The sequence below is a fragment of the Vanellus vanellus genome (assembly GCF_965231255.1).
Source record: "Vanellus vanellus genome assembly, chromosome: 2".
Classification (NCBI taxonomy): domain Eukaryota; kingdom Metazoa; phylum Chordata; class Aves; order Charadriiformes; family Charadriidae; genus Vanellus; species Vanellus vanellus.
In genome coordinates this window covers 146,687,680-146,713,612 of record NC_138906.1, presented here as the reverse complement: position 1 = coordinate 146,713,612, position 25,933 = coordinate 146,687,680, and the positions used below count along the sequence as shown (strand labels likewise).

The following is a 25,933-nucleotide window of genomic DNA, read 5'->3' as shown; positions in this document are numbered from 1 at the left end:
GCTGTCTGAGGCAATCTCAGGGGAAATGAAGGAAGATTGCAACTACCTTCTTTTCTCTAGACCCCTGTACGGAAGCACAAAGCAGCAGAACGTGTGTGCTACTAGAAGGCCAGCTGCGCATGCCCACTTGAAGAACCACCGATATTCCCCCTGTAAAGGGTCATATTATTACACAAGCACATACATTATGTTCATGATGTCTGTTATCTATAATGGGAACTTAATGTAATTATACCAAAAACTTGGTGTGCTGTGCTCTGAAAATACCATCCTGAAAGAAGGCAAATTGCTGGCTTTCATAGCAACCTAATAGGGTCACCAAGACAGCATACAATAACACAATTTTGATCTTTGATTCAAACCTCATGCCAAGGGGAGCTGATTTTTTTCCATTTAATTTTAATTTTCATATAACTGAAAGGAGCTGACATTTGGCTGTCTAGAGGGCAAAGAAATTGGCAGGACACTTACATGATCTCACTAAGAGTATGTGCACGGTAATAACATTATACCATTTATCTGAGGAAGATTACCCTACTTATCCATAACTCAAAGCATATTGGTGCATAATTCAATTTTAAAAGCAATTTTTAAGTTATAGCAATAATGAAATACAACTCAACATTTCTGAACAAATAGGAAGAATTGGGAGATATTTATTTCCCTTGACTCACAACACCATTCTGATTAAAAAGCAGATTCAGATTAAAAAAAATAATGACAGATCCAATTTGTAATACAAAAAAGAAATGGATATTAACAAAATTAAAACTGAGCAAAAATCAAAATAGATATGCAAGGAGTAAGTGAATTTATAAAGATGAATTACACTAGAGAGGAGAGACTGTAACTACCTGATTATGTATTTGAGAAAGCAAAATTTCACAAATGTATAAAGTTAGGGATCAGTGTAATCGTGAGGTATGGTCTATTTTTGGGGCACAGAGTCACGCAGCTGCAGCCCTCCTTTGAAGGGCAGCTCCATGATCTCACACAGTCAAACTCCACAGCCCACTTCAACCCTCTCAAAGCAAAATGATAGAAAATAGATCCTTTCTCTCTACCCTGTGGATCTTACTAGAAGTACAGCCATCTACCATCACAGACACAGGAGGGGATGCCAGGTTGGAGATTTTAGTTCAGTGATTCCACTGAATCTTGTTAATTTCAGACCAGGTGTTTCCTCATGTGTCTCAGTTTCAAATCAAATGAAGTCTTTAAGTAAAGACTGACGGATGAAATCACAGGAAGACAGAATTCTGCTTGCAAACCAGAACTGATAAAATTGGCTATAGCTTATTATGTCATGGAAAAATTTTACAGGTACGTAGTTAAAATGTTTGCACAAGTAGTTTTAAAACTAAAGATGCGTTCAAGCTGTGGAACTTACCTCCTATTGACTTTATAGAGCTCCTGACATTTGTTTTGTGCTCATTTTTAATAAACCTAAGTTTGAAAACATTCACTTTAGAGCAGTAACGTTTTCTTTTGTTAATCAAAGTAGAAAACTCTCATTACCCACCTGAAGAACATCTCCGAGGTCAGCAGTGCTAATATCTGGGTCTTCAGTGGTATTAAAAGGAACAGGGTTAATTCTTACAAGAGTGAGCACTCTGGGTTCTGGATATCTCCACAACATCATTCCTGGACTATCCTCAGTTTCATTGTAAAAGACAACTTCATAGGCACTGGGCAGTTTTTGTGCTTCTGTCAAATGAAAGAAAACTATAATCTGTTATATAATTTCTAGAAAGAAACATGCTGGTTTATGAGACCAAAGTAGTTAAAAATAAACCCCTCAGGATCAAAAGGAGAGAAAATAAAAAAGCAATTTCACTGACTTTTAAAAGATTACAGCTTAATGGAAAGACATCAAAAAAGTATTTTTTTTTTCATTCTAGCAGATGTCTTTTCAATTGCTTTTCCAAAAAAAAGTATTCATTGTAAGAGGCAAGTAATCTTTAAGAGGTTACTACTGTATTTACTTCATAATTAAAAAAAAACAAAGAAGAAAGCAACAATATTCTTCTTACCTGCATCCTGTATATACTGGAACAGGCCTGTTCTCAGATCATCTGAAGTATGCTCAGTTTTTGAGGCCTGATTCCTTTCTGTAGAAAAACAAGTGGGGTGTGCACGTTCAGGTATCAAGGTCTCTACACTGCCCTTTTTAGTGAGGTACTGCCACAGAAGCTCCTGGAGAAGAACTAAACAGTTCAAATGCTCTTGACCCCAGAAAACCTTTAAAAAAAAACCAAAACAAGACAAAAAGAAAAAGAAAGGCAGAAGACAAAACAATTACATACAAATACTTAGTCATTTTTGAAGGAAAAAAAATCCCCCAAACAAAAGAAACTTTACACAGCTTTCAGCCTGTTCTACTTATACCTTAAGTGCTCGCAAGTATCCTTAATGTGAAAATAAAGAACAGGAACAACAAAAAATCTCTACAAAACCATTTCGCAAACGTGTTCTTTTCATCATTTGAAGGAAAGCATTAATTCTTACTACTTACAATTGATACTGATGCTGCCTGGAAGAGCACAGAACTTAAAAGTGATATGCAAGAACTTACAGCTGAGTGCAGTACATAATGCTAGGACTAGTCACAGGTTTTGCAGTTTAAGATATGACAAAAAAGCCTTAAAGGTGCAAAGTTTAAACTGTTCAAAGAGCATGTTGCTGCAAAAGTGGAGTTCTGGAATGCATTAAAAACTAAGTGACACAGAAGATGACTAGAAAGACATACAAAAGATGAACTCAAGCACAAATATTGGGTATATACAGCATATGAATTGGGTGTGCTGTAAGTTCTCAGAGTGAGGTTTAAAAGTTTAAAGCTTTTTGAAGTTTAAAACAGAAATTTAGAAAAAAAAATCTAAGAAAAACTGGCATTCAAAGTCCAGAAGATTCATACACTTTATAGCAAAATAAAAGGCAAGTTCCTCTCTCCCAGCTTTGACAAGCAGCACTGCTTTTCTCAAATCAAACTGAGAGAATCCCGTTAACGGGGACAAGTCCTTTAGTCTTCATGTGCAGAAGTGGGCCCAGAAGCAACAGGGAAGACAAGGAAGCAACTAGCAATTAATAAAGAAATCAGACTTAGAACCAGTGTGGGATGAAATCAAAATCACCAGACAATAACTTAAAACTCCATGATACGGATAGGAGTAAAGTAAACAAGTCAGGTATGCACATAAAGAGTAGTGCAAATTTTTTTCACTGGGGAATAGTAATTTTGAAATATGAAAAAAAACCCCACCCAGAAGATGCCTAAAGGGCGTGTAGTGCAGCTGTCAAGAAGGAAGTTTTTCCTTCCCCTGCATCTACATGTAAGCCCATGGAATAAACCAGGACCCTCTTGAAACACAGCTACAGCTAGTCCTTAGCCAAATAGTCCTGGGCTACCCAGGTCATCTCCCTAAGCCTAACTTTGCATCTCTACTGGAGTTTCTAGAGTACCTCCGGCCTCAGGGTCCCACACGTGGTCTAGCACCACCTCAAAGGAGCTCTGTGTCACCTAAGCTGATCCCAGAGGCCTCAGTCCCCCATTGATGGAGGAGGGAGGAATGCTTTTTTCCCCTCACTTTTATTCATTTTATTTTTAGGCAGCTGGAACTCCAGAACACAGAACTCCTACTACAATATTCACAGATGAGGCACCGATTTCACATAAACTCCCTAACAGCGGTATAAGATGAGGTCACATTTAGAGCTGGTAAAATCATTAGCCATAAATAAATTAATTTGAAACAGAATTGCTAATGCTTTTGTCAGCATTCTCAAATCTATTCTGCCAGACCAAATACTTAATTGTTTTCTGCAAAAGCTAGTTATCCCAGTGTGTACTCTAATAATAAATGGCTTTCTCAGATTTATAGATATTTTTCTGGTCCTTGTCAAAACCCCAAAATTTTGGGGATCTCCCCCCCCCCCCCCCTTTTTATTATTAACAACATGTAGAGGTAGTCAGTCAAGTACCTGTGAATATCAAATAAAAAAGAAGCAGAGAAGCAAACTGACTTTATTTATTCATTAAGATATATTTTTTTAAAAATTCGTATTATTCAATTAGCCCTATTCCCAGTGCTGTGGTTTTTAGAACTTCTAATGCCGATTCTGGGAAAAGACCTAATGACACGACTAAATGTCAAAATCGCCTTTTTGTGTTTTATATGCTTGATTTATCTATTTATTTTAAAACATTTGGTGTGTATAGATACTACAATAAAAATAATTAAAACAAGACATATCTTAAAGCCCACTTGTTTAAGCCCCACAGAATCTATTTTTCATTTCAAGAACTCCCATGCTTCTTGGACTGGTTTCAAAGTTGTGGGCACTTCCAAAAAGGAGAGGATAGTATGGAAAACTGAGTATTAATTGCTACAAACAACAGTTTATAATTACTCCCCTGAGAAATTGGTGTAAGTTTAAAAAGAAATGATATGTATGTCTTAAAGCTACCCCTAGGCATTACAGACACATAGCTCTTGGACAAACACGCACACATCAGAACAGGGTCCTAGATATTAAGTGTTAGTAATTTGATCCAGTAGTTTTAAGGGAACACACACATACAGCTACGATACATGGCTTAAGCAGTATTAAAAAAAACCAAAACACTGTACACAGTTTTTCAATCAACAGTTTTACGTGAAAGACTACATACTTATTTTAAAAGGTAAAACAAAACCCAACCAAAACAAACAAGCAAAACCCCCCAACTCAGTGAACTGCTGTAGGCTGCAAAGCTTTAGAGGCTTTCATGCAATTTATTTAGGAAATCTCAATCATCCAAAGCCAGTCCAGCTCAATAGCAGAACCATAAGTATCTTATACAGACCTGCAGCAGTCCTCCTCTCAAATCGATGTGTATTTTTGGAATAGATTGCTCTGGGCCAGGATCACCACTGTGCTTACACCACTTGGCTTCCACGTTAATTGTGCAGCAAAAAGGGCCCATCAGAGATCTGGCTCGCTCTTTGAGACTTGTTTTAAGTAGGAAGTCTTTTATGTCAAGGACAAAGGATGATCCGTGGATTCCTAAAAAGAGAGAGAGAGACAATTAATCCTGCTCGTTGTTATTCTCCCAACATTTATGTGCTTATTTCCTGAATTCACTTTACCATGAGCCTGGGAATCTCTGCCTGCAAGCAATTACTCACTCAAGTAGTCACACTGACTTTCATGGGAATACTTGTGTGGACTATTGCTCTCCTCACCAAGCAAGAGCATCACAGTTGGGCCACAACTTGTAATTTACTTTTTTTTTTAGCTTGCTCTTTTGACACTATTGAGCACGCTTTATACAGTGTTGCAGTTACGAAGCAGGTATGTCTCATGCACATTCCTTACAAAAACGATTTGCCAAAACATTATGACTTTTTACATGTGTGAGTATTTTAAGGTTTATGAGAAGAGACATTTTTCATTAAACTATGAAATTTTTTTCAAAAGAGTCTATTAAGAACAAGCACAGCTGCTTCACTTGATTATGTTTTAAACTGATAGGAAATAGCTATTTTGAACTATTCTCTCTGCTTTTGTTCAGGTTAATCATTATAAAATACTGCCTTGCTAGGCTTTGGAGTGCTTAGCAGGACAATAAGGGTAATGTTTGAATTCAAATAATTCAAAACAATTACTTTAACTCAAAATATATAACGTGTTTACCTAAAAAACAGTCTAATCTAAACTTTTCACATCATAACCATTTGCACTTTACATAGCTTTATAAAACATAAAAACGATAATGGTAGGTTAGATTTATGACAGAACTTATATACTCTCATTAAAGAGAAACATTTTTAGGAAAGAAACGCTGTCTAGAAATGTCACATCTCTTGTGAATTTAACTTACAGCAAATCACCGTTTAGTAAAACAAACCATACTTAATATCTCTGTATTTCTTTTGTGCATTTACATGAAAAGTACTACATCTGAGGTTGGGTCAACATGTTTCTCATCTGGCACTCCTACTTGGACTCAATGCTCTGAATACTGAATGTCACCATACTTTAAAATGTCCACAACTTGGTTTTCTAATGAAACTGGATATTTACCAAAGGCAAAAGATTAAAAAACATCTAAGGCTTACATACAGATGTTTCAAGGTATAATTCCATTTTATATTTTCATACTTTTTCACTCGTAGAAAAGTTCCACCAAAATACAACACATTTTGAATACATACAGTCAAACTTCTATGAATCTCTTTTAGAATCCAGAAAGAATTCTGTCTGCATCCTGGGAGTTCTGACTTCATAATACCGAGAAAAATTTTATACAATGGAAGGAAATACATTGGATTATTTTTTTTTTTAATCCAGCATCCACTAAGAAGGTGGTCCAACAGTCCCCATAGCAATAATGGCACTGAATTGTGTTCAACCCAAGTAGGAACCACAAACAAGTAGAATCTGTCCCTTGAGCAGTTTGGAGTTTATAAGAATGATCAAGGTCTCGAGCTGTCCCATGCCAATCAATGAGACTGTTGTCACCAATTAGGAAAGGGCTTTTAGCTCTGGGTTATTTATGCTGGCTTCTGAACCCCTGGGTCTGGTCTCACGTGTAACAGGTTTATACGACAGAAACTGTTTTAGAAGTGTTTTTTTGACACTGAACTTCAGTGCTAATCAAGAAAACTAACATCAACACACCCTGCTGCCCTTCCTTTTAGTACTGGTTCAGACTTGATGCTGTAAACTGTGGAATGAAGCAGCTTCACGTACAGTCTTAAACCAGGAAAAAGAGGTATTTTTATGGGAAGGGCTTACCCTCACCCTGCTATGGTCAGTCTAGTTATTTTAAGAGGCATGACAATATTTGGAAATTCAATTTTTTTTATATTCCGCATGGAACTTTGATTTTAAAGAGGAGACATTCTCTGTAACTATTGCAGAATTCTGCAATATACAGAAATGTTCTATAGTTTTATTGGAATACGTGCCAAGTCGCAGAAATAACAAAAGGGAAAAAGGAATGCCAGAATACAAGTGGTTTTATTTATGTTTTCTTTCACTGGGATTACACTTGGAAGGATTATGCTTTGCAGTCTTTTTCTGTTGTCCTCTCAGCTCCACAAAAGACAAAGAAAATACAATATCCAATGGCTTAGAAACAGAACTGAGCATTCAGCACATAATACTGCTGGTTCAAAATCAGCAGTGCCTTTCTCAAACTCTATGTAAACAATGAGAAATTAAAACACAATTAAGAACAAGGAAGTGTTGGTAAATTTTAAATAAAAGAAATATTACAAGTCACATCCATGGATTGTGTCCTACAAGTACTAGGAAAAGTTCAGGGACTCAATGAGGGATTTTTCTTTTTCTTGCTGCGACGTAGATTGCTTTTTTATAGGCAAGAATCACATCCTTGTCCTTCCTAGCAGTTACATCTACATGCCCTTTTGGGGATGAAGTGACTCTTAATAAAAAAAAATAGTACTGCAGAGAGCATTCGGAGAAACTTGCACAAAGTGATGTCTTGAGGAAGTTTAAAGAAAACAAATGAAGAACAACAAACATGTACAAACCCTAAAAAGCAATAGTAAATAAAGAGATCTCTGGGCCATGTGGGACGCTTCAATGGCGTAACGTTACTACGGAAATCCTGAAAGGATGACATCAGAAAAGAAATAATCTCACATCCTAAAGGAAGGGAGTGAAGAAATACCACTATGCACTAGAAGGAACCTTATTTTAAGATTTTAAGATTTCTGAATGCCATAATGCAAAGTATATGCTTAGTGAAGTTGCTTTCCTAAAGCAATCATCTCAGAAAGGTAAAGATACAAAATTATTCTCCTCCATTTTTCCCCCCTCCCACACACTATTTTCAGTGAGTCATTTCATGTATCTCTCACAAACTTCTTTTGTAGAATTCTAACTTCAGTTTAAACAGATTAAATCAAAGTCTCCATTTGAAGTGAACTTGAGATGGCACCACACAGAAGTAATATATCTTCATAAACGATTGTTGTGATATGTAGAAGTTAACTTGTTCTGTTTGGATTACTGCTCATGAACACCAACACACTTTTCAGTACGTGCAATAATTTACTTCTAGGAACAAATAGTTTCATGACTTTTAAAATACCCCTCCAAGAGACTAATAAATATGAAGCACTTGCCTTGGACAGTGTTTAAAAAATGCTGCCAGCCCTCCATTGTCAGACTCCACCCCAACCCACAATAGCACCACAATGTGCTGCCATGTTAACTGAGCAAAATACAACGTACACCAGCCTTCTATATGTCATTGGAAGGATTACCTTTATGATGACATATGCTCTAAAGGAATATCCAGGTATTTTTATACGGTTGGAAATAACATAAGAGAGTTTGAAAAAAAAGCTGGCACTTGCTTGGTAATGGCAAGAAATTAACTTGTTCAGAAATTAAAGAGGGAGCTCATTACATCAGAACAGCAAAGAAAAATTACTAAAAGACAACATTTACTTTGAGATTCTAACATATTTCTTTTTTTAGTCAGTAGAGACTTGATTTATGCTAACATTTACAAAGACATCTTATAGAATCTGAGTACCCTGAGTTATAAATAGAGTTACATTAAGTTTTATATATAACTATAATATAGTTATATTAGCGTTTACCAATAACAGGAGGCCCCATGTTTGTTAAACTGCCCTGTGTGCATAAATCCATGTGTGTACAGAAAAGAAAGATGTTGCCCATTTTAATAGATGCGGCAAATAAATTACAACAACCCTTTCCTTACAGTAACAACCACTTAGTATTTAGGGAAAACAGGTGTTAAGACAGTTCTGTTATTTTTCCTGGTTCACAGACAAAAGGGAGAGATAATGTTTTGACATTAACTATGGACTTTCTGTTTTCAAAAACATTTTAAAATACTGATATTTGAATCAACTCCAAATGAAACAAGTAGAAATGTAGCAGGAGTTTTTTTCCTTCTATTATGCTCTGCATTTGCTCTTCCTTAGATAGCTGCAAATCCTGTTTGGTTCAATGCACTGTCACCTAATACAACATAGAGCATGATTTTAATTGGCAAACTTCTATATGGGAAAAGAGTTTTAAGAAAATGGAAACACATGTATTATAATAAATATAGTCGAGATATCTCTTGAAAAGCCTCTTGGAAGCTAGTAGCTTTGCTACAAACCACAGCACTAAGAAGAAAATTGCTTTTCTGAGTTTGGGGCAGGTCAGAAGCAAGACTGTGCCCCAGAGCCTGCCACGCTGGTTTGGACTGGGCAAGATGCACAGGAGCGATGTGCTCTGCACCGACTGCATTCCCACCCAAAGGATCACAGTGCTCTCTGAAGGAAGAAGTCCAGGCTCTCCCATGGGCCCTCCATGCCTGAGCAGCAGAGATACAATCTGGCTGCTGAAGGTTAATTAGCGAGTGGGTTTCCTTACTACCTTCTGCTTCAATGTGACATGTTACTAATATGATAACCTGTGATATTTGCTTAGAGCATTCAGTCTTCATATTTGCAACTGCAGCAGGCAGCTAATTTAAAGTTGCCAAAGATACTAAGACAGCTTTGAATACATACATATGTTATTATATCTAATACAGTGATAATTATCTACATGAATTTTTTACTTTTAAGAAAACTTCAGACGCATCACGTAATGAGTAGTTATACTACAGTTACACTGCTCTGTTGACAGGTATCCTCTACGAAGCAGCTTCTGAGAAGAAAGGGTAACAAAGCTATGAAAATAATTACAGGGGAAATACTACAGTTAATTTAAAAGTCAGCCAATTTATTCAAGTCTAGAAAAAGCAGTAGCAAACAAACGGTGGCATGTAGTAAAGGACAATTTTCCAGGAGAGATTTAGTTAACAATCCACTGACCACACTGGATTTCTCATTAGTGTTGAGCTGAATCTTATGATAGTTCATTCTCCCCACGAGAACAATATTTACACATTACCAATTAACTATTCTTTAGTGAAAGAGAGTTTTTCAGCATTACATGGGGACACATGCGGGCTCTGTAAAAACATGAGCTGTGTAACACACGGTAAACAGAAAGTAATGATCTTAAACAGGCCAAACCCTTGAATTCGTCACTAATAAATGTCCCCATGCATTCAGCAGTCCTGGCTGCTGGGAGCCTGTTTTCTTCAAATACTTCAAACACTAAAATCCAGGAACATTTATTATTTTAATCCAGTACAGGCAGTGCTTGATTTAACTTTATTGGTTGTGGTGGTGGTAGTAGTTATAGTGGGGGTAAAGCTATGTTCTTTTACACATCATTTCAAAAGGGCTTAATTATATTTTATAGCTCAGGCCAGGAATCCTGCTTGTTTTGTGTCTAACAAGGTTCAAATGGAGTTCAGGTCAGTGATGAATCAGAAGAGAAGTCAAAGATGGTTATCTATTTGAAATGAGCTCATCTCCCTTAAAGAATAACTGGGCAGGTACCTCATGTTCATTACACTACTGCATACTAAATAGCTGAAAAATCTCAATTCACTTGTTGATTTGGTAATTTTGGATTTTGTGATGCCTGATCACAGGAGGCATATTAAAGTTAAGATCTAAAGGGATTTTAATTTTTGGTCAAGGTTGTCTTGGGTATACAATAATTTATAATGTATTTGTAAAGCTTTATATTGCCCTATCTTGTTCCAATTAAGTGTAGAAAAATGCATAATGGAAAAAAAAATAGCATTCATTTTGCATCCGTGAGTCCAGCTTTCAAAACAACTGAGTGCTATATACTAACATGCATAATACTTGGTTCTTGTATCATAAACGTTTTATTTTTAGGTATCAGCAGTTTTCAGAAAAGTGACTAAACGTTCTTACTCCAGCTTTACAGATGGCCTTGGAGAGGTTCTTCAATTAAAAAAAAAATCTATGTATTTTCACATCTTAATTTTAGGTGGTTGGTTAAAACTTTGGTTTATTTTCAGGAGACAGCTGGTACCTATAACTGTCACTGATTTATGAAGTTGTAGATACTCAGCACTACTGAAAAATCAGACATTGAATGCTTGCACAGTAAATGAGGCATTACAAAATAGTGGATGCCACTCAAAATGTAGCCCTATATAATTGCCACAAGGTTGAATTAGAATTATAGCTTTGGTGTCTTGCTTCTCTGCTCTATGCTTGATTCACTGGATTTCGACCACTTTAATAAACTAAATAGTCCATGAACTAGAGGGTAACTTTTCTTCATAAATAAACCATACTGAAGATAGTGCCTTGCAGCACCTGAGCTGTTTGAGCTTCTATAACACAGTGAATTATGCTTGTGGAAGTCCAAGGCTTGACAGATACACCCAGGCCACAAACTGAACAGGTTTCCCTGCACTCTTGGGATGTGGTTCCCCAGGATTAAGGCCAGTCCAGGTCCAGGCTCCTATGTTCCAATCTTCTCCTCCCTTCAATTCTTCCTCTCCCTCCCTACTTTATATAGTTCTCTGAATTGTCTTTTGTGCAAGCATGGTCATTAAATTGTACCTATCCAGTGAGCTAAGGAGACAATCCTGCTGGAAACTTTTCCTTCCTGTTGGGTTTGTTTTCAGACAGACCAGTGCCCTGGCTCAACTCAGTGAACAGCTGCCTGAGTAGCAGAGCTACCACAAGGCGGAGTGTGGAAATATGTGGCCACAGTAACCTAAACTTCCTGTGGAAGCATGCTGGTGATCTCATCCCACCTCATTCTTGTCACAGAAAAAGAAGAAACAGTGTTGTCGCTATGTTAACAATTTAAACAACTTAAGGACCTGGTCCTTAAGACTGGGCAATAATGCTTAATCTCTGTGTTGTGTACCTTACAGTGCAAAACGTAGATTGAACTGGAGGAATTGCATAGAAAGCTTCTAAGGTACAAAGAAAATATTCAGCTTTCACTGTTATCTGTATTTCCTCATGAATGTAAATATTCTATTGTCCTAGTGTGAGTGACACAGGACTAATTTCTCTTCTAATGCTTGGGAAGACTGCACTTCTAGAAGACTCTAGTGTCTGAATTTGTGAAAATATTTACTATACAGCCATCTATGGTGTGTGGATTTTAAGGTCTCAGGGTTTTCCAGCTCGCCAGGTGCAGGGATGAGGAGGAGCGAGACCCAGGCACTTGACCCAAGCTGACCAACAGGATTATCTCATACCACGAACGTCACATACAACATAAATTAGAAAGTTTCCTGCGAAGTTCTCTCTTCCTTAATGGTTGTGATCCTGAGAACTTCTTGTCCCAGTGCCAGACCCCTGAGGCCTTCCCTTCCCTTTCTCCCGAAGCTGCAGAGCTCAGTGTCTGACACTGGCACTTCTGGGAGTGCACAGCTTCCCGCTGATAAAATTGGCTGAGTACAATCCTCGTATATTTTACATTGGTATTGGGACAAATATTGTTGCTTTAGTGTTATTAATGTTAATTATCTAGTCTTATTCTACTAAATCTGTTTATATTTCAACCTTCAGGTTTCCTTGTTTCTCCCAATTCCCCTTCCCAGGTGGGGAGGGGTCATTGGGTGATAAAGTAATTGTCTAAACGACAATAAATTGTTGTGGGTTTCTCAAACCATAACATCTATAGAATTGACTACCATGAAAATGCTGTATCACCTACTACTGCCACATATAGCACTGGGATCCACATAACAAAAGAAATTCCAGTCTCAATAAAATACACAATTACTCTCACGATAAAGCCGAAGACATTACAAAACCAACTGTATTTGTCCTGGACTGAATTTCATTTGGAGTTCATTTTTTAAAGTTGAGTTATTTAAACTGTAAATGAAGTTCTACAAAATTAGTGCACACCGTCTTGAATCAACAACCCACAACTAACTTTTTTCCTTTTTTCTCCCCCTCCTGCCCCCAACTTAACATGCTAGTTCATCAGTAGCAATTCTGAACCCTGTTACAAAGTACCAGTAGGGAATCTGACCAGGATTAATAGTGGTACTCAGTCCTGGGATTAGGTGGTGTCTTGTTTCATGGATTTTAGGCCATCTGTTCTTCCCTCCTACATTATACTCCTGCAGAACTATAAACGCACCTCCACCTCAGGGACTATAGAAAGGAATTAGAATTCTTCTGCTTTTCATTATCACAAGATTCAGTAACTCATTTCATTGTCAGGATAATCCCCTTTTACTCTTTCTTTTGCGCTTGCAGGGTATGCCAAAATGACAAATAAAATCCCAGATGTTAGAGACCTGATGAGGTCTCCACCTTTTCTTGAGTGTTGGGTTTAAGCTACTTGGGACATGGTGTCAAATCTGACAGGACCCTGATGCCTACACCCAATATTCATTAAGGTTTGTTAGTGATTTGTATAGCTGTCTACAAGCTGCACTTCCACCTCAATCCTCAGTGGCCATTTAAATATTTAGTTTGTCCTCTGGCTTTTGCTGACAAAGAATTAATTTCCTATTGTTCAAGTGTTGGAAAGAGTTTATATTTCTTTCTAAAAGTAACAAAGGTCTTCTGGGTGTTGTAAATGGCTTGTTACTGCTGCATATTATTTTAGGTAGTCATATCTAATTTAATGTTTTATTTCCCCATGGGCTAACTTGCATATCTGCAGCATCCAAACGCTATGACAACGCCTTAGCGGAGTATTCTCAAGAGAGACAGTTAACTCCAAAATTAAGTTTGGTCTTTGCTCTACACCAATTAATAGCTGCATTTAATTTTTAATATTTCTGTAAAGTGTGTAGTTTCTTTAAGGTTTAGTAAAAATACTTGCGATTATCATACGCTCAACTAGTGGTTTTTTTTCCCTTATTTATATGCTAAAGTAATCATCTCTGCATACAGGATGGAGGACTGGGGAATTCTGTCTATGATCTTTGGAATATTTTATGTCCGTAGCGCTCTCAGTTCAGACACTGAACAGCAAGACTTCCCTCCTGTGTCCAGCCAGAGCAAAATAAGGCTCCACCGAGAGGCTACAGGCTTCTTGCCGTCTTTCACTCTGGGGAGAGTACAGTCCTCAACTACTTTCATTTATCTGCTCTTTTGGCAGGTAGGTAGTGCTAATTTCAACACCAAACCCAAATTAACTGAAAGCCATATGTTCAGAATTGCATTCTATTTCCTAGTATTTATTGATAAAAATTATTTCAACTTTAACGGCATGTGACTGTTCTGGAGAAAGCTATATACCTCAAGTGTGATACCAGCAATCTCAAATCTAACTTGGTACATGGCACTTGAGAGCTCTATCCACTTTGTAGAAGATGCCACATACTTCAGAGGCCAAACAATGCTGAACCAGGTCTAACGATAGTTCTTGAACTTGGGAGATTTTGTCAACAGTACAAATAAGCTGCATGTTTGTTATTTGCTTGTATTAAAGGGGTACAAGTTTTAACTTGTAACTCTAAGTCACATAATATAAAATGAGTACAGAAAAATATTTAATTTACATCAGTGTGAGTTAAACTCCTGCCCTTGAGGTATCAGAAAAACTATACTGGTAGCCTCTTCTGAAGTAAAATTAATATCTTTTTTTTGGAAAAGGGATTTTGGTTTGGTTTGTTTTTTGTAAATACGCTGCATCACATTCTACAACAGTATTACTTTACTAAAACCAAAATACTCGGAATTTCACCATAAGTACAGAGGAGAACATAAGTATTCTAGCAGAAATAGTAACCATGTTGTTATAAGTAACTGTTGTATTAAAACATGAAAAATGTCCAAAAAATGAAGTCCCTTGACACGCAAAGGGTTTGGGGTTGTATAACAGTGCAGCAGGATATGTAGAAATGGACATGTTTTAATTTGATCCAACTGCAATGTGAGCGTTCAACACTTAGAATTTATTTTGTTAGAAGTGAAATAATTCAACTAATTAGCCCCTCTGTTTCAGAAGCAACATCTTTTTACTTTCATAAGAAATTAAGAAGAAAAATTAAAACAGAAGGCCTTTAGCTTCCATGATTAAACCAGGGAAGTCTAGAGGGAAAACTGATAATTAAAAAAAAAAGTTATATGGCAAGCTTCTTTCTTAATTTCAGCTAAAAAATTCAAAGCATTACACAAGGTCACGCACTTTTGTTTTCCCCCTATAAGGGAGGAAAAATGCCGACAATACATTCTTGCAAGATTTTTTCGCTAAATAATTCTTAGGAAATAGGATTCCTTACAAACCAACTTCATCTCCTACGTTAAAACTCATCTGGAAAAGGGGTCGTTTACACTGTTTGTAAAACACTGCCACATAAAATGTGTAAAAAAACATATTTCACTAAAAATAGCTTGCGTAAGTAAGGGATTAGAGTAGTTTCTACTGCTATAATTGTTCCTTTGTAGTTTTTTCCATGATGTTTTTGAACAGTGTTTTTAACTATGTTTATTAAAGTCAGCACATCAAAAAGGATCAAAGAGAAAGCTAGTGAGAACCAAAAAAACCCCAAGCGTATTGTGTTGTCTCACTGGGGAGTTATGCAGATTCAAGTAAACAAGTGCAAATTGTTGAGGTTTTAATAAAAATTTTCTACAATTATTGTATCTGAAGTCATTCTATACAATAACATCTGTACAGCAGATGGTCATACTGTACAAAAGGCAAGCAATGCTCCTTTTTCTTCCTCTGTTTTAACAGTACATCTGAGATGAGTACTTTTGTCATTGTGCTTAGTTTGGTTCAGCAAATAATTCGTAAAATGCAGCTGCTGCAGATGGTCGCAATAGTTATTTGACTGTAAAATCAAAGACACAGTGAAGTATTTGCGTATTAGTTTCATTCTATAAAAAAAGTCTGACATTAACCCTGTTCAGCTCAAAAGGTAGATCTATAAAGCCTTTTGTAAAAAGAAAAGTAGTGAAGAACTGACATGTTTAAATACTCCTTGTTCCCAAGACACGGCTACTACACTTTTTTTTTTTTAAATTGAGTTAGGTTGCCTAATTTCTTTGCAATAATAAAACAAATCTAGTTAGTAACTGTGGTATTCTTCTAAAGTATTTTGAACACAAGATTATAATACCATTTCCCCTAGACTAATTTGTCTTCTTTCCTGAAGTTATAACCTCCACTTTGGTTTCTATCAGCACTTTAATTTCAAATTAATAATTTTAAATAAAAATAAAAATAAATTATTAAAATAATTTTTGACAGTTTCAATCGGTTTTGTGGAAGTGTCTTTCACACTTCTTGAAACTTAAAACAATTTATTGTGCCATCACGACAGCATGCAAAACCTCATGCACTTGTATTTCTCTTTTTCTAAAGCAAAGACAAGGCAACTTTAACTGGAAAAAAATGTGAAAAGAGTCTGTTGATGCCTATGTATTGTCTGGTTATGAAAGTTCTTCATATAGAATACGTAATTTCCATTTTCATTAGATTCAGCATCAGTATTGCTTTACTTAACAATGCTTGCCAGACTACAAACATACTGAAGATTCATGTATAGCTAGTGACGTGAAAAAGAAAGATTGGCTTCCTCAGACTGCCAGAAGAATTAAGAAACAGAACTTTGTAGCAAAATGTTTCTGAGGCTTAACATGCAAGGCAAGGTACATCCTCCTGGGAGGATGAAAAGCTCCAGGGTAAGTGATATACACTGCTGAGTTTGCCAAATTGCTTTCCAGTACAGGGACGGAACAGGCTCGGCTTTGATATATCGAAGCTTGCTGTGGACACCATAATGTACCATGGGACTGATAGTGTATAAATGATAGAGACGAAGCGATGGAAGGAAAGAGGATTATTACACAGAAAGAAAACTAGAACTATTTAAAGGACATCAGAAAGGCTTTTTACTCAGTTACAGTGCTTTCTATGCTGGGGTTGTAATCTGACTGGAAAAGCGTGGGAATGCAGGCACTGTTCCTGCTTGTACTGCTGTTTATTTATGGACAAATCAAGAGTTTCAGGCTGCAGCACTTTCACAGGCTTTCATGTACTACGAACCTTAAATTTCTCATTTTTAACTTTTAAAACAATAAAGAAGCACTGAAACTTGCTGGCCTGAGGAGAAACATTTCTGATGAAAAAGAAATAAATCACCACCTCACTTGGCATCCAACTTGTTCCTCTCAGCTACAGGCCATTTTACCTCGCAAGCTACTCTGCCAACTACGTACATCTGGCTCATCTCCACATCATGTAAATGTACCATCTTATTAATTTTATTAAAAGACTAATAAAACAATTTACAAAGACACTCAAAATGTCTTCATTTTAAATGAGTCTCTGGTATCCCGTTAATTATACCCAAAGTGTAAAGTTTCCTCATAGCTCTGTTTAATGAGGCTGGAGCACCCGTTTTCCCTGGGTGACTCTCAGCTGTGCAGAGGAAGCACGTAAAAACTTAAAACTTCATAAGCCTGGAGGAGAATAATGGTATGACCCAATATTTACACAGTAGAATGAGTCAGGGCCATAAATATATATTTTTTTTTTTAAAACAGAAATATAGGGTCCTAACAAGAAAATGTAGTTACAGAGTGAAAACTGTCAAAATTTTGCCCTTTGAAGTATGTGCTGAATTATCCAAATACCAGAATAGTGGTTCTTGTAACCCTATTCTAGCCAGAATTCTGTCAATAAATTAATAATTACAAGTTAGGGGATATTAACTACAAAATTAAGCACTCTTAGGTGCAGCGTCACTGCAAGGAAAACTCAGGTCGTGGAGTCTATCAGGGATTTGCTATTTTCTGTTGAGGATTTATTGTTAGCTAGTGGAGTTCCCTTCAATGCCCCAAGCTTTAAATGGTTACTAGGCCACCACTTGAACAAATCAGTAGCAGTTCCAACTTTCAAAAACTCTTACCTGCAGTTTTATGTCCACTTTTAATATTCAGGCTCCCACTGAGGTTTGATAAAGAGACTAACAAACAAGGTTTATTGGGATGTGGTATGGTTTCCATCGAAACAACCGTTTGAACGGTGTGAATGGAAATTTTCTGGAAGCACGAAAGGGCTCGCCACAAGTTTTCTTGTACTGAAACCTGCGCAGTGTTGGTATGTGCTGCAGGTAGCAAATCCTTTGTACTGGGGTGTTTGGTTATCGAAGTGACATCCTCATCAGGAATAATGCCAGCTGACAGAGCAGCTTCCTTCCTGGGCTCATCATCATTTCTGGTTATGATTTTCTTCAAAAACTGGTTTATTTGATCAAGTCGGACAAAACTGAGATTTGCTTTCAAAGGTTTTGATACATCCACGTTTACGTCAGCTGTAGGAGAGAATTGGAGAAAGAAATATGAGAAGCTATAGGGCACTTATTCAAGTAATGTAAACATATTAGACATTTAGTGGAGATAACATTACTTCTACCATGTCTCATTAAAAGGACTCAATCGATAGAATATAATGAAACAATATTTTTAGGAATAAATCTGAATTAAAACATCATGAAAAGTACTACAAGCATTCTTCACTAGATACAGTTTTAAAGGAAGAAATGTCAAACGTATTTCCTTGTTTTTTTCCCCAGGGATCACCACAGCTATCTGAAAGACACACACTTTGAGTGTGTAGGAGGGTAAATATATTAGTCCTTTTGTGTCAGAATGAAAATATACTTCACATTCTCTTGAGTTTTACATCCAGTAGAACTATTTGACTAAACTCCAAAGCCAACAGTGAACATTTTCAACACATTTAAATGAGTGAATAACATGTATATTCTGTTGTTTCCTACATAGCTAATACGCAGTATTCTTCAATGGATTTTCAAGATTAAATGTGGAATAAAAAGCCATTTTAAAAACTGAGGTATGTTTAAATTTCTTTGTTTTCCAGGGAGATAAGAATAACCTAATATTTTAAAAATGTACTTTGTCTCTTTAGTAAAGGATTTCGGTACTTCCCAGACTACTAAAAGTCTCACAGAACTTTTAGAAATCACAACTAATATAAACAACATTGACAATAGTGATATTTTGGTAGCTGAGATGTTGCAATTACCAAGATTATTTCACAGACAGGAAGCAGGATTTTACGATGGTTGAAACTTATTTCTGTGCTGCTATCTGCCTTTTTAATCACTACATTACACTTCATTACAGGAATCCAGCTTTAATTTAGTTTTTTAATTTTTCCATTTTAAATTCAGCTTTCACTCATTTATGAGACAGCCACCCTGGGCAGGGGGGAAAGTTTGCTTTTCACTTTGCCGTTTGATTCCCACCGCCAAGAACCAAAAATTATTAAAATTCTGTGCATATATCTAAGCTACATTAAATGTTCAGAGAAAACAGGACTACTTAGTTTCAAGTTTCATTATAAATATATATCGGAAACACTGTTTGTTCAAGGTTTTACACAGATTAATGAATATTTCACCAAAATTAGGACCTAGTTTCAAGTTGTCCAGTATCATGTTTTACTCTTAATGCTGATGCAAACTGAATGAGCTCCATTCTCCCACTCTTTAGGTAAATTACAAGTTTTTACCACAAGTGTAAAGGGCTGCAGGAACAGAGCTTTAGATCTGCTCTTAAGCATAGGTTTATACTGACTTCAGAGAGTCCCAGGCAGATAACAAAGCACTTTTCCGACCCGCTAAAATATGTAGGGGTTCTAAATTTCAGTTAGGTGCTTTAGTATCTGAATAGATAAGTCTCTGAATTATAAATTACCCCTTTTTCTATAAAGATGAGAGAAACTTATTAATGGCCCATGTAAGATTTGTTACAGCTGAATTAAAAAACCCAAAACAATCTTAGAAAAAAGTCTATGGTACTGAAGAAGCCACAGCTAACTGAAATTTAAGACTGAAAAACTATTTCAATTGAAACTTAACATTTTAATTACTGGTTTATTGAAAATCCTTTCTTTTGTGTTAAAGCCTTCCACGCTGAACTAGAAACTGTGGCAAAACACTAGCTAACACATGGGCCTAGCAGAAAGGCAAGTATCAAAGCTAGAAAGCTGAACATAAGAAGAGACCGAGATTTTTAGGCATCCAAAACCACACATGATCAACTTGGAAAATTTTTCAAAATACTTATGCACCGATATTTTTAAGTAAAACCAAGGGAAGAAAAATGTCATAACACTTGAAAATCTCTCCAATCATCTTAGTACTAAAGAATACCCCAAGACTTGCCTGCCTTTTTTGCATACATCATGGGATGTCCCTTCCTCCCCTTGAATGGAGAAAGGAGACTTACAAATGAAGTAGAGACCCATGTGACATTATGATATCAATTTACTTATGGTACTCAAATGGAAAGCAGTGTATCTTTCTTGGCAACATGGACAGTGGGGTCGAGTGCACCCTCAGCAAGTTTGCCGATGATACCAAGCCGTTTGGCGAGGTAGACATGCTGGAGGGGAGGGATGCCATCCAGAGGGACCTGGACAGGCTGCAGAGGTGGGCCCAAGCCAACCTCATGCAGTTCAACAAGGCCAAGTGCAAGGTCTTACATCTGGGTTCGGGCAATCCCAAGCACAAATACAGGCTTGGCAGGGAATGGCTGGAGAGCCGCCCTGAGGAGAAGGACCTGGAGGTGCTGATTGATAAGAAGTTCAACATGAGCCAGCAATGTGTGCTCGCAGCTCAGAAGGCCAACTGTATCCTGGGCTGCATCAAAAGAAGCCTGGCCAGCAGGTCGAAGGAGGTGATTCTGACCCTCTACGCCACTCTCGTGAGACCCCACCTGGAGTACTGCATCCAGCTCTGGAGTCCCCAACACAAGAAGGACATGGACTTGCTGGAGCATGTCCAGAGGAGAGCCACGAGGATGATCCAAGGGCTGGAGCACCTCTCCTATGAGGAGAGGCTGAAAGAGTTGGGACTGTTCAGCCTGGAGAAGAGGAGGCTCCGGGGAGATCTTATTGCGGCCTTCCAGTCCCTAAAGGGGGCCTACAGGAGAGCTGAGGGACTTTTTACTAGGGCATGTAGTGATAGGACGAGGGGAAATGGCTTTAAACTGGAAGAGGGTAGGTTCAGATTAAACATTAGGAAGAAATTTTTCACTTTGAGGGTGGTGAGGCACTGGAAGAGGTTGCCCAGAGAGGTTGTTGAGGCCTCATCCCTGGAGGTGTTCAAGGCCAGGCTGGACGTGGCCTTGGGCAACCTGGTCTAGTGGGAGGTGTTCCTGTCTGTGGCAGGGGGGTTGGAACTCAATGATCTTCAAGGTCCTTTCCAACCCAAACCATTCTAAGATTCTATGAGTCTAATGAAATGTTTAAAACCAACCCAAAAAAACCCCAATCAAACAAATGAGCATCTTTCCTGTAGGCCCCCTTTAAGTACTGAAAGGATGCTATAAGCTCTCCCTGGAGCCTTCTCTTTTCCAGGCTGAACAGCCCCAACTCTCTCAGCCTGTCTTCACAGGAGAGGTGCTCCAGACCTCTGATCATCTTTGCAGCCCTCCTTTGGACTGCCCCCACCAGGTCCATGGTCTTCTTATGTTGGGGGCCCCGGAGCTGGATGCAGTACTCCAGGTGGGATCGTACCAGAGTGGCATAGAGGGGCAGAATCACCTCCCTCCACCTGCTGGCCACGTTTCTTTTGATGCAGCCCAGGACATGGTTTGCCTTCTGGGCTGCGAGCACACATTGCCGGCTCATGTTGAACTTCTCATCAACCAACACCCCCGCGTCCTTCTCCTCAGGGCTGCTCTTGATCCATCCTTGGCTCAGCCTGTGTTTGTGCATGGGATTGCCCTGACCAACGGGCAGGACCTTGCACTTGGCCTTGTTGAACTTCATGAGGTTGGCACAGGCCCACCTCTCCAGCCTGTCCAGGTCCCTCTGGATGGCATCCTGTCCTTCAGGTGTGTCGACCGCTTCACACAGCTTGGTGTTGTCAGCAAACTTGCTGAGGGGGCACTCAATCCCACTGTCCTTGTTGCAAACAAAGATACTAAACAGCACCGGTCCCAATACTGACCCCTGAGGAACACCACTTGTCACTGGTCTCCACTTGAACATCGAGCCATTGAGCGTGACTCTCCAAGTGCGAGCGTCCAGCCAATTCCTTATCCACTGAGTGGTCCATCCATCGAATCCATGTCTCTCCAATTTAGAGACAATGATGTCATGTGGGACAGTGTCAAATTCTTTTCACAAACACTGCACTCATCCAAGAAAGCAACAAAACAATAGACACTAGGGCAAACGATTTCCCTGTTTTCTGTTTGGAAACTGCACGTCACACAGAAAAACGTTGTCATGACTGCTAACTTTACAAAGGTTTGTATTAAGTTACTATTATCCAGTGAATCAGCCCTGAGAGAAGGTGGTGGCAGCCAGAAGCATAACTGCAGAAAATGTAACTCTGGAACCTTCACTGCAAATATTTTAACTATCTCATAATGACATAGGTTATTTTTACAACTCGGGAGAGATTATGTAAGGAGATTCTTTGGCATTTTAAGTAAAACATTAAAAAAATAAAAATCCAATTGAGCAATCAACATGTGTTTTTGTCTTTGTCCTTTTTTTTTTTTTCCACTTAGCACTGTAAAAGAAGATTTAACGTTCCTTCTAAGAAACAGTGAAAACTGATGAAATATGAAGGGCTATTTATAACAGTTGATGAAGATAGAAGTTCAGGAGCAAAAAGGGCAAAAGAGAGATGTTACAATATAAAGGGTCACCTAGATGCAGATTGAATAAAATTTCTAGGGTGCAAAATCCACAGCTAACAGTCTTTTTAGATGATTTTAAACACCTTGGGAAGCACACCACACAACACTGTACAGATTCTGTACCGGTAGGAAAACACAGGTTTCTGTAATTTAAACAACTCTTTGAATTGTCCAAAATTACATCAGAACAAGACAGGGCAAAAGGTAGCTCAAAGCCACCATTAACTCCTCAGTTTCATCACTCTCCTTTGCCTATTAGTGACTGGCTACCATAATTATATCCCAATGCTTTCTTTAGATTTCAGACATAATAGCAGTAACTTATTTATCTATTTCCAGCAAACAAATACAAAGAAATTACTGTGCTTGTAAACAGGTTGCATTCAAGTGAGTTATTTCTGGTTATGTTTAAATCAGACTGAACTTAGATGATATCAAAGCAATATTCTTTTTATTACAGTGTAGCACTTGAGTGTTGAATTTGAATTATTCTTTCTCTCTCTCAATTTCTTCACTACATCTCTTTAGATTACCCAGTAAATCCATGTCTGTCAATTACTAGTTTCTAATTATCCTTCACAACTTTCTGAACAGCTACTAGGAAACAGAATGATGAAATAACTACTGAGTTAAAAGGAGTTTAGATAAATATAAATAAATTACACTTATTATATGCTCCCACCACACCAGGAGATGACTTAACAGCGAAAGGAAAAGAATCACGTTGCAATAATGAAATCAGAGAGGGAATTCAGGTCCCAGAGGCGATTCTACAGAGTTTATGTTAATGTACACCTTGTGGGGGACCAAAAATCAACTGGAATAGTTTCCTGAAAACTGTTTCCAGCTATTTTCTCATTTAAAAAGTTCCAACTTCACTTGACCCATTAGTCATCATATTACTTACATTTATTATGTATTTTGAAATCTATTACAAAAAACCCAATGGATTCAATATGGCCTGTTTGAACAAAATCATAACATCTATAAAAGAAAATCTATAAGCAGCACTCTGAAATTTCTGTCTGAAACAATTTCTTTCTTTGTCATTTTATGACTTAGGGCTTCAGACAAAAAATTTCAGGGTTATGAGTATTTTACCCTTGTTCTCCATAACATTCAGATTTGTACTGTGAAGATATAATTTTATTCTGTGAACTTGGGATAATGGTATTACTCAAAAGGACTTTTTATTTGGTGGGCTAAGGACGAATAAGTAACACAAAAATAATACAGCTCCTAGCAAGTTGGTTTAGGTCAATCCCAGCTCTTACTAAGTCAGTGGGCTTATTCTAATATAGGCCATAAGTTAATGTACACCAGGTTACTATTTCTATGACTAATAAACTACCATAGCATACTCTTAATCTGAAAAACCAGAAAGTAAACTCCATGAAAATTATTTATAAGCTTTATTTGTAAGACTGGGATCTTTTCATAGACTATGAGAAACGCTGAACTCTGAGAGAGAAAAATATGGCATTTGCCAAGAATTTGTTCGCTTCTCATACCCCTCATTCTGCAGTTGATCTTTTATTTCTCATAGCTAATATAGAAAAGGCCAGGTCTTTCTTCCTCAGGTTGGACATGGGTCTTGCTCTCCCCTACCCCAAGAAGGCTGTAAAATATTAAACTTCTTAATAGTATTGCTATAGAAGAAATTATTTGTCCTAAACTCTTAGGAGGATTGAATTTCCTAGTCCTAAACAGAAGAGGAGCTGACAACAGGCACAAAACATTTTACCACCAGTAATATACTTTGTCTAGGAGCCACCCATCCTGATGTAAGGAGACTAACAGAGGAAATCTGAGGAAGGTAAAGGTAATCTTGAGCCCTGATTCTGATTTGGAGTCAGGGTGGCCCTTTGGTAACAGGGAAATGGCTGAATTGCAAAAATTAAATTTATAAAAATAGGAAAGAGAGAGACATGTAAAGAAAAGACTAGCTGTACTGTTCTCAATTGTCCCTGGTCAGGCATCAAAAGAGAGACAAATTAAAAGAAATTGAAAAGCAAGAGGAATATAAACGAATTGGTTTTATACTCTAATTCATCATTCCCAATTTGGATCAAGGGAAAAGAAGGAAGAAACTTGAGACAAGGCTTCAGAGGCCATCTGCAGTCCATCTTGTGCTCTGCTTCTGTGAGACAGATGCCAATTAGTCTGGAAGAGGCTGGTAGTCACTGCTTAGTATTTTTACCTACTGCTGTGTGTGTGCTGCAGCCCCACAGAAACAGCTCTCTAAGGCCAATATGGCAAACTACAGCCTTCAGGCAGCTTAATCGACTTGAGCCATGCGGGGTGTTTCCCAGCAGTAACAACTGCTACTTCCATGACCTAGCATGTCACTGATATCATGCAAAGGTGACACAACAACATTAGCAGCTCTTGCTAGCCAGTGCCTGGGTTTGAGATCTGACACAAGGCTCAGTGATGTAATTCTGTTTTTTTTTTTCTTAAATTGTCACAATTGAACCAGAATAAATTGTTGTAGGTTGAAAAGACCAAAAAATACCATTAATAAAGGGTGGAGGTTTACTGCTATTCATAGGATGTTGACTGAAAGTAAGGAACTGTGCAACTACCAAATATATTATAGAAGTGTGTCAAGGGTTGGGTGGTGAGGCCAAAAAATATAATGTGGGCATTGGGAGGCACCACCATGAAAGGAAAACCCCAGCTAAGGGAAACATTGATTCTCTCAAGAGAGTCAGAGAAGTTGAAGCACAACACAGTAAGATGAAATAAATTGTTCCAGGTCATGGAGCAGGTCTGCGGAAAAGAACCCATGAATACTAACTCTCTATTATCTGCTTTAGCTGCTGAATAATACATCTATATTAAGACATACGCTAAAAAAGGGGAAAAAGAAACACAGAAGAAAACCCCAAAACCAGGATTTCAGAAAACGGGGCAAATGTTTTAAATAAGTTTTAAAACGAATGCCAATACGCTGAAGAAGATACCAAGAAAATATTGTCAAACTTATCCACATGGCTTCGGTGTACAGTCTTCATTTTCAGTACTGACATTTAAGAAACTAAATTTCATTTAAACTAAGTGTTGTAGACATTGCTTTTAGAAAGGTACTTTGATAATTTTACACACTATTACGCTGATATTACAGACAATAGATGTGTCAAAACCAAAGCAATACCTACAGGCTGGTACACCTGTTTGGAATATTTCTCTTTGCCCTCTTAATCAAATAAACATCATTCCATGGCTACAGTGTCAGTGCTTTAAAAACTTGTTTGTAAAAGAGCAAAGGGAAAAAAACCCTACTAGAAAGCTCAAAAGTTTCGCAAATGACCCAGAGTTAATTAGAAAAGTCTGCACCCTGGCTAGTTCCCCTTCTCACGTGTCAGCTCTCATTAAATCAAAAAATTCTCATT

The 25,933-nt window shown here is 37.7% G+C and overlaps 1 protein-coding gene across 1 annotated transcript in view; it reads right to left on the bottom strand.

The window, feature by feature from the left end:
• The window catches only part of VPS13B (vacuolar protein sorting 13 homolog B), a 499,565-nt gene that overhangs the window by 83,114 nt on the left and 390,518 nt on the right, over window positions 1–25,933 (bottom strand). Inside the window, exons 36-39 of the mRNA XM_082499631.1 lie at window positions 17,765–18,169; window positions 4,847–5,046; window positions 2,034–2,241; window positions 1,523–1,707 (exon numbers count right to left, since the gene is read on the bottom strand). Of these exons, the coding sequence (XP_082355757.1) occupies window positions 1,523–1,707; window positions 2,034–2,241; window positions 4,847–5,046; window positions 17,765–18,169 (998 nt within the window). The remainder of the gene's footprint in view (window positions 1–1,522; window positions 1,708–2,033; window positions 2,242–4,846; window positions 5,047–17,764; window positions 18,170–25,933) is intronic.